The sequence below is a fragment of the Amblyraja radiata genome, chromosome 16, assembly GCF_010909765.2.
Source record: "Amblyraja radiata isolate CabotCenter1 chromosome 16, sAmbRad1.1.pri, whole genome shotgun sequence".
NCBI lineage: Eukaryota > Metazoa > Chordata > Chondrichthyes > Rajiformes > Rajidae > Amblyraja > Amblyraja radiata.
In genome coordinates, this window is record NC_045971.1 from 30,671,096 (window position 1) to 30,681,221 (window position 10,126).

At 44.0% G+C, this 10,126-nt stretch overlaps 1 protein-coding gene across 1 annotated transcript; it reads right to left on the bottom strand.

The window, feature by feature from the left end:
- Positions 1-1,848: 1,848 nt before the first annotated feature.
- fzd2 (frizzled class receptor 2) lies at positions 1,849-7,532 on the bottom strand. Its single transcript, XM_033035397.1, has one exon. The coding sequence runs from the start codon at positions 6,875-6,877 to the stop codon at positions 5,213-5,215; it is 1,665 nt and encodes a 554-aa protein (XP_032891288.1). The 5' UTR covers positions 6,878-7,532; the 3' UTR covers positions 1,849-5,212.
- Positions 7,533-10,126: the final 2,594 nt, after the last annotated feature.

Sequence of the window (10,126 nt, forward strand, 5' to 3'; positions counted from 1 at the left end):
GAGAATGGACAAAATCTATACTTAGTGCATAGAAAATTTGTAAGGATTTAGGAAGCTTCATTCTCAGTGTAATTTGGGCCTTAATTTTGTTAAACAAATGAAAAACTTAACACATTCAATAATCTGATTTATACCATTTTACAGAGTTAAATCATTTAAGCCTTGAAGAGGTAGCAGACACTTCAAAAAAACAAGTACCCATTTGGTGCATTACCAAGCTCAGGTAATGTTTGTTACTTTTCCAACTTGGCATCTTGTTTTTACTGTTTCTTCATTTGTTGATCACTAACTTTTATGAAATCTCTCTTCAAAGCAGCCAGATTGCAAGGTTTTGTGCCTTTTGATGTACTGCACATTTTTACATTCAGCCAAAGAGCATAACAATTGGTTTGAGAATAATCTTTCAGAAATTACAAACCTGTAAAACACTGACAAGAAATTGGATTTTTCAAATTACAGAAACCTCCGAAGTCAAGAGTGTATAATTGCAATTGACGTCTGAACAAAAATTTTAAAAATCCCTCCATCAAAGGGATATCTAGGAGGCACTGCCTCAAAAAGGCAGCCATCATCATCAAGGACCCAGACCACCCTGGCCCCACATTTCAGTCCTGCCATCGGGAAGGTGCTAAGGGTCTAAAAAACATGACCTCCAGGTTCAAGAACAGCTTCTTCCCAACAACCATCAGCCCATTGAACACTACAAACACTAACAAAAAGGAACTGTTTTGGTTGCACTATGGTCATTTTGCAGTAATAAGTTTGAACTACTTATTTTTTTATATTTTATTTATTATGTTACCTATGAGTACAGTATTTACAGGGCTGTTTTGATGCTGCAGGTAGGAATTTCCTGAATAATTGGAGTCAATTGTAGGCATGGGAGGGAGTGGGGCCACTTCTATAGGTTTACTTTCTGATTTTTCACCCAATTTCTTTATTAAAATTTTTTTTTTAAATATAAATGTTGAGATCTACAACTCCTCTTCATTGTACTTCAACTCATTCCTTTCTCCAGCATCCAATTCATTGCTGCCCCTTCTCTATCTCTCCAGGGTGGTGAGTTTCACAATAACACAACAGGAATTGGACAATAGATCACATTGTGCTCACCATTAATGCACATGATTCAATTAGACAAGTCTGCATCCTCAGATTGCTGTCTTTTTAGGAAAGGGAATAAGAAAATACTTTAAATACTCTTTTGGTTACAATTGAAGGCAAAAAACTGCAAGTATAGTGAAAGCAGATCCAACTTCAATATGGATGTCCAATTTGAAGGTTACAGGGGAAGATCCAGGGAAGGGGTTGGATTATTTGGTAGCTCTTTCAAGGTACTAGGAACAAGGGGCCAAATGGCCTTCTGTTCTGTGAAACTGTGATAATCACTGTCTGGAAGCCATCAAGCGTTCTGTGTTGTGCCTACTTGGCTCAGTTGACAATATTTGTCTCTTGCCTCCAATCCAAAACTGTGCGCAAATCTTTAGGATTAAGTCAAAATCACAATCCTGGAGTACCTACAGCAAACAGCAGTATCAGAGTTACAGCTTTTTTAGCTAAAATACAATTGTATCTTACTGTTCAGCTGGGAATTAAAAAGGCCTTGTGTTATTGATTAAGAACCAGCTTCAAGCACTCCACCCACTAATCAACACTTTATATAAAGTAAAAGCACCCTTTACAGCCCTGTTCATCTTATTACAATAATAATGTCATTATTTGTATAGAATGTTTGCTGATGCTTAAGTATACAATCGACCTGTGCTGTCCAAAAGTAGTTTATCAAGGCAGCTGTGAACAACTCCTGGACACTGTGTGAGCAGATTATGCAAGGTATAAAATCACAGCTGGCAAAAAACAAAATTTTAAATTTATTTGAATACATTTGAGCGCCTGATCCTTCAGTTCAGTCTTTACTGAGAAACTATACAGCACTGGTGATAGCACTGAAATTACACCTTTGGGATGTGGTTGACCAGAACATTGTGAACATTCTGTAAATATTTGAAAGGGAAGTGCACAGAGATGAAATTTGGGTGCACACAATATTAACTCACTTTCAGAATAAAGAATTGTTTCAAATTACAAAATGCAGAGCAATTAACAGGTCTATTTCTTAAACGAATAATGGACAACCTTTAAAAAAGTTAAATGAAATAAGCATCCCAAGTTTGGTTTAAAGAGCTTAGTTATAGGGGGGCTGTCTGAACTCTTGGAAGTAAACCATTCTGTTCCAGAATTTCAGAAAGATATACCACAAAATACATTCAGGTGCGTTCACTGGGAGCTACCACTACCCCAAGTACACCACACCACCATTACATGGGCCACTTTCTGTGAAGCATTTATAACATTTCCATCTTAGAATGCAGGAGATGGAACAGGATGGGTTAAACACACCACATTTGTGTCTGGAATCCAAAGTGAAAGTGTGCACTCTTTTTATGTAAGTGGTTCCGAAATATAACTCTTGCTACAATATGAAAAACACTGCAACAGTAACCAAATACACAAAAATAAGTTACCCATTCTTAAAGAGCGACCAAGACCATATCTGATCGGGTAAAGAACTCAAGGGGGGTGGAAGGAGATAAACAAAAGTTATAAAAGATTAAGTTCAATAATGAACGTAATGGAGTATGGCTACGGTCTGAAAAAATAACATGTGTCCTAGAAAGTGACTTAAACTGACTTTAAAAATAACCAATGGGGTTGCAATTACAAATGATGGATAAGTATACATTTTACATAATGTCATGGCATTCTTGATTAAATTATAGGAAGGCCACAGAAAATTATGTTACACAGTTCACCCCCAACTTTCTCCTCCATGTATTCCCCCAGAATTGTTCACATTCCAGTCCGATTAGCAAACAACATTCAGAATATAAAAATCAATTTAAACATTTGAAGAAAGGGCTCTGCTATTACAATATATCTATTTACAATCTTAAAGGAAATATAAAAAGTTAGCAATCTTAACTCAACCTGCGTACCAGGCAAGAAAATGGATGGAGTTCCAAGCCTACATCTACCAGCTTACAAAAACTATAGATATATCTCTACATCAGTCTAAGCCAACCATCCATATTATGTACTCCACTCTAAGAGAATCTTGCAGTATTTGATAGGCTGTGGTCTGCACTATTTAATCATTTTATAGTACAAGTACTAATTACATTAACAGAAATATGTACAGCTTGATGCTTGGGATTATTCTGTTCATTCCACTCTGGAAAATATGCCCAAGTTTTGATAGATGGTGAAAAATCAGGTACATTCAATCTTCATGTGGGAAATCCTCATTTTCCCTTGGAAAAACCAATGGAATTCCTAAACTCTTGCATCTTTTGGCAGAGAGGCCACTCTGAAGTGTGACAAGATGCAAAGAGAAAAAATATATATACACATACACTCAAAAGCAGCTACCTTCTTCCCCAGTATCACAAGCATTTGTCAGAATATCAAAATGTGACGGATACAACTCAGGAACGCCAGAGCCAACATTCCATTCCTGCAATGCTGCCAGACTTGGAGCCCAAGGATTGATGGCGAAACCCGGCACTTTTCCTGGGATATGGGGCGCTATAAAGTGTGGTGGGCGCAAGCTGTGGGGCCTGGTCAATATGCAGAGTTCTACTTGTGGTATTTTGGTGGCGCAACGGTAAATAAAAAGAGGTGTAAACAGATGCAGATTGCAACATGCCGAGGTCAGCTAGCACTGCAGGAAGCCGGAGACACACTGGCCCATTCCAGACTGGGGCACACCAGGATCTACAATATTGACCTAACTTACAGAGCAGAGCGCTGGCACGGTCCATTGGAGATAATTCACCGCCTCGTATAGCAACAATCCTGTTGGCGAATTTCACCGCAAAATACAAGACAATTCTGAAGTTGGAGGAGGGAGTGATTGTTCTGTAACAGTGGGGCAAGGAGCTAGAATTTACAAGCGAATATTCAAAATTCGCCCCTTCCCCCTTTATTACTGTAAAGAAAGGTGGAAAAAAGGGAGGGCGTTGAGTCCCCAAGCGGGCTTTAAGCAACGCTGACCGAAGGCTAGGAATGAAAAGGCAGGCGGTAGACGTTTCACGTACAACGCACAGGGCGAGCGGAGAGGCACCGAGGGGCCGGCCCATTGTAAAACGGGATTGTGATAACGGGGAGGGGGAAGAAAGAGAACTTTCAAGAGCTCGGCAGGAGGTGGGGGTCAGAGATCGGATCTCCCCCCCCCCCCCCCCAGTTACCAACCGCAAACACTCCTCTCATCCAAAAAACCCCCAACTCTTCCAAACTCAGGAGCACCCAACTTCTGATGTTGCAGAAAACAAGGTTAAGAAGCCAAAACAGACAGAAAAAAGTCAAATCTAGAACAATAACAGTGTAAAGATGTGGCCGAATAGACAGCTGTGAAAAAACGCAGCCAGAACAGCGGTTAAAAAACACTCGGTGTTCATTCGATTGAATCAGCATCTGTGCCGAGTTATAAACTGCACGTATCCACTGATTTTTTTTTTTTTTTTGCAAGAAAAAAGTTTCAAGAATGAGACTATATAATGACTTGGAGCTGCATCAAAACTTGTAATCAAAAGTACGTTTCCATAAGGCGAAATTTAAAGCTCGCGATTCAGATAACATTGGGGAAAAAAAGGTTTTGTTGCAAGTCCCCTACGGTCGGGTCCCCTACGGATAGGGAGATTCGGTCACAAGGTTTGTTGGATTCCGAGTGTAAAGAGCGTTGGGAGGGGGGCGGGCAGTGGAAAGAGAGGAGTTTTATTTATATAGGACCTCTGCAAATGTGGCAACGCCGTGATTTCTACATCACCCCAGCAGGAAGGGGAGGGAGAAAGAAGAACCGATTAAGAGAGTCGATGCTTTAATGGAATCGACTCAAATGCCCAATTGAGTCACCCAGATCAGTTTTCTAGCTGCTTTTTTTTTTTTTTAAGATCGGAAATCCACTGGCAAGTTAGCGAAGACTGGTACCAAAAATATATATATATATATAAAAAAAAATCTCAAGTAGGATCGTTTTGTTTTTTTAAATACAAATATATAATTAAGAATTTTTTTACAAATGCTATTTACAGTTTTTATTACACCTTGGGAAGTTATCCTAATGCAAACGTTAAGTAAAACCAATTAACAAAAAAATAATAATAATAAAACACAAAGAGTCCCGTGTTAACTTTTGTGCCCCTCTCTTTCTCTCTCACACGGTCGTCTCCCCGTGTTTGCTGTTGGTGAGTCTGGTGTAAAACTTGCGCCAGGAATGTAAAGTCTTTCCGGACCAGATCCAAAAGCCAGACGTGATGCCCACGATCAGAGTCATGAGGTACTTGATCATGTACACAGTGAAATCTGGAGTCATCCTCGGGTAGTAGTGGATGGGGCAGGGGATGGCGTAACTTTTGCAAGTCTGGCTAATCCAGCTTTTTTCCCACTGCTCTCTGAAGGCTTGTTCGTAGAAGTAGCAAGCGATGACAATGGTGGCGGGCACGGTGTACAGCACGCTGAACACGCCGATCCGCACCATCAGTTTCTCCAGCTTCTCCGTTTTGGTACCGTCGTGTTTCATGATGGTCCGGATTCGGAAGAGGGAGACGAAGCCGGCGAGCAGGAAGGAGGTGCCGATGAAGAGGTAGACAAAGAGAGGCGCCAACACGAATCCCCGTAGCGGGTCGATGCTGTTCAGGCCGACGAAGCAGACCCCGCTCAAGAGGTCCCCGTCGATCTGCCCCATGGCCAGGATGGTGATGGTCTTCACGGCCGGCACCGCCCAGGCGGCCAAGTGGAAGTATTGAGAGTTGGCCTCGATGGCTTCGTGGCCCCATTTCATGCCGGCCGCCAGAAACCAAGTGAGGGACAGGATGACCCACCAGATGGAGCTGGCCATGCTGAAGAAGTAGAGCATCATGAAGAGGATGGTGCACCCTTCCTTCTTAGTCCCTTGCACCACCGTCTTGTAGGTGTCCTCGGCGAACCGCTCGTTGCACACAACTTTGTCCTCCAGGATGAAGCCGGCGATGTAGGCGATGGAGACCATGGTGTAGCAGCCCGAGAGGAAGATGATGGGCCGCTCGGGGTAGCGGAACCTCTGCATGTCCACCAGGTAGGTGGTCACGGTGAACAACGTGGAGGCGCAGCAGAGAGACGACCAGATCAGGATCCAAATGCGGGCGAACTTAATCTCCTCGTCGTTGAAGAACATGTAGCCGTTACTCTTGGAAGGCTCGCAAGGCGCCGCGCAGTCTTTCTCGTCCAGGAACTTGTAGCTGAGATACGAGGGGACTTTCAGCGCTCTGGGGCAGTTGAAGGGCTGGTCGTGCTTGTAGCGGGGCGGGTTAGGAGTAGCCAGGTCGCTGCCCGGGGCGGTGGGGACGGTGGTGGGGTTACCTTCCTCCGAGCGGTTCTGACCCACGCACAGTTGCTCCGTGCCGTGCACGGGGAAGTTTTCGCAACGCAACCTCTCCGGCCACTGGAAACCGAACTTGTTCATCAGCGCTTCGCAGCCCTGTCTCGCCCGCTCGCAGATCGAGCGACACGGGGGGATCGCCTGCTCCAAGACCGTGCACACCGGGGCGTACATGGAGCACAGAAAGAATTTCAGCTCGGGCGAACACTGCACTTTCACCAGCGGGTAGAACTGGTGGACCTCCAGCCCCGCGTCCTCTTGGTTGGTGTGGCCCAGTAAATTGGGCATGATGGTCTGATTGTAGGCGATGTCCGTGCACAGCGGGATGGAGATGGGTTGGCAGAAGCCGTGGTCCGGGATGGAGATCCCTCTTTCTCCCTGAAATTGGCCCTGAGCTCTCAGGAAGTTGGAATCGAACAGCGAGAGTGTGATCAGTCCGCTCAGAAACACGTTGAAATGCATCCTCGAAAAAAAAATCTTCAAAGTCTTGTGATTTCGGGCGAAAAGCAACACAATCAATGCAGCGACATTTGTTAGGTTCGCAGAAGAAACTCGTAAAAGGACTGGAGGGGGGTTGGGGAGGTAGAAATGAAACTTAGCCGCAAAGAACCACGCAGTTTCACAGCGCTCCTTTCGTGAGCCCAACTCGCTCGCTGCGTGCCCGTTAAACGACTGCCTGACTATTTCTTTGTGCAACTAACATCATCTCAATTACGCTGTTTCAAGGGGCCCGCTGTGGGAGGGGAGGAGAGGCGCTCAGCGCTGGCGGAGGCGAACCAGCCTTGAAACAGACCCACCGTCCCAACCCACCGACAGCAGAGCCAATCCGCGTATTAATTGACGACCAGCCCTAAAGGCACGATTGGCTAACCGCAACATAATGATCGCAGTAATTAGATGCCAAAACTCCACCGCCTTCACTCCGAGCGCTGCCTCTGTTGAATGAGGCTACCTCTGACAACACTCACTTCCATTCTAGTTGTACTTTACCCAAGCCGAGCAAAACTCACGGCGAAAAAAAAATCCCCACCATCTTCAACGTGCAAAGAAATTAGATTTCACAACGGAGTCTGCACCGTCCGCTTTCCCCAACTCGGCAGAGATTTTAATCGCACGTTAGAGCGAATCGATGGGTTTCAAACTACTTTTTCGTGGAAAGAGGGCGCTGCATGTCTGCCACGCTCTGCTCGTTTTTTTTTTAACTTTCCTTAATATTTATCTCCAACGTTTCTCGTTTGCGGCAGACGCACAGTGAGAAAAGGAATTTGGAAAGTTGGGATAGAGAAGTATTTTTTTGTCTTCCAGTGTGAGTCCAAAAGTAGAGAACGGTGAATCCCAGAATATCGAGTTCTAGTAAGAGGTGAGAATATGGTAGAAAAACTCAGCACTTATGGGGAGCTAATTAAATTAACGGGTAAAGCAGGCAAATTTCGGTGAGTGGCTCATTTGAAGAGGCTCGGATAGAAACACATTTGTCAGACAAGGGAGCCCAAACAGCAGAAGAATATGGTGTAGGAAGGAACTGCAGACGCTGGTTTACACCAAAGATATCCACCCAAAATGCTGGGGTAACTCAGCGGGACAGGTTTGAGTTAAGAGGTCTCCTAACATTGTACACTATTTTACTTTGTTGGTGTTACGTTTAAAACATATGAAATAAAATAGATTATTTTCAGAAGTGATACTTTGTTATGATCAATTCTAATATCAGTCAGGGTATTACCCGACTAATCAAGTACAGTGGTAGACTTTGCAAGTTACACATGATGTGGAATCTTCAGTCGCGGGTAAATAAGGATGCCTCCGTGTTATATCCTTGGCAGGCCCAGAGGAATGTTTAGATGGGACTTCAATCACGTGAACTGCAACCAATAAACCGAGACACATTACTTGTGTGTGTGTCTGATTTATATCAAACATATGCATGTAGGTCTGGAATTTTTAGCACTGAAATATTTCATACCAGTTCCTGATCAGCAATCACAATGGCACAGCGGTAGAGTTGCTGCCTTATACAGCGCCAGAGACCGGGGTTCGATCCAGACTACGGGTGCCTTCTACACTCCAAAGATATACACGTTCGTAGGTTAACAGGCTTCTGTAAATTGTCCACAGGGTGCAGGATAGATAGAACTATTGTGAACAGGTGATTCTTGATGGCTGTAGACTCTTTGGGCCGAATGGCCTGTTTCCATGCTGTACCACTAAACTGAAACCAGACACATTTGTATTAACTTAAGCAATATATTTAGAAATTCGTCTTCCTCATAAATACAAATGATCAATGCTGGTCAGCACAGACTGGGTGGGCTGAAGGGCCTGTTTTCACACTGTATCGTTAAACTAAACTGACAAAGGCTGGGGGGAAAACACCCAGATTCTTCTGAAGGTAGACACAAAAGCTGGAGTAACTCTGCGGGACAGGCAGCATCTCTGGAGAGAAGGAACACAATAAATGTTCTTGCAACTGGGGACTGCTCCCATTCTGCTGAAAAAGTGGTGTGGGCTGTCAGGACTTTCCTGAGACTGCACCTGGTGTTGAGACCGCACCTGGAGTATTCTGTGCAATTTTGGTCTCCTAATTCGAGGAAGGACATTCTTAGTATTGAGGGAGTGCAGCGTAGGTTCACCAGGTTAATTCCTGGGATGGTGGGACTGACATATGATGAAAGAATGGATCGACTGGGCTTGTATTCACTGGAATTTAGAAGGATGAGAGGTGATCTTATAGAACAATATAAAATTCTTAAAGGATTGGACAAACTAGATGCAGGAAACATGTTCCCAATGTTGGGGGAGTCTAGAAGCAGGGGTCAAGAATAAGGGGTAGGCCAGAGATGAGGAAATCTGTTTTCACCCAGAGAGATGTGGATCTGTGGAGTTCACTGCCATAGAAGGCATGGAGGCCAATTCACTGGATGATTTCAAGAGAGAATTAGATTTAGCTCTTTGGGCTAAAGGAATCAAGGGATATGGGGAAAAAAGAAACAGGATACAGATTTTAGATGATCACCCATGATCATATGGAGTCTGAAGAAGGGTTTCGGCAGATAACGTTGCCTATTTCCTTCGCTCCATAGATGCTGCCGCACCCGCTGAGTTTCTCCAGCAATTTTGTCTACCTTCGATTCTCCAGCATCTGCAGTTCCTTCTTGAACATCAAATTGAATAGTGGTGCTGACTCGAATTGTCAAATGGCCTCCTCCTGCACCTATATTTTCTATGTTTGCGTTCTCTCGGGCAATGGCGGAGAGGCAGGTTGGGTGCTACTCTGGGCCACAGTCTAGTGTTTTCCCCGGGACGGTGCCAGTATTCCACAGATGAATCCCGACTGAGAAACTGATCATCTGTTTGCTGTCAGACCCTGGTATGCCGCCCTCGTCCATCATCTTCTGTTTTTATTTCAGAATGATTGATTCTAGATCCTTCTGGAAGCCGAACGCATAGTTTATGCCAAACTAGGAGAATGAGAGAGCTATTTTACATCCACTTCTCCGGGAGAGGGAGGGTGAGAGAGTTTAGAATTCCAGGCAGTTGCTTCGAGCCCTGAGGCCATCTCCCCTCGTGGGATAATCATTTCCTCAGTTACAGGTCCATGGACTTCTCAAATGTTGCATGTTTACATTTGAAGTGATCCTCTCTGGTTGATTTTTTTTTTTAGCTTTGCAATTGACAGATTAATAAAACATGTTTTGAAAAAGAATTACATTT

Excerpts from the sequence above, each read along its gene's own strand:
- fzd2 (XM_033035397.1), bottom strand. The coding sequence starts at position 6,877 with ATGCATTTCAACGTGTTTCTGAGCGGACTGATCACACTCTCGCTGTTC.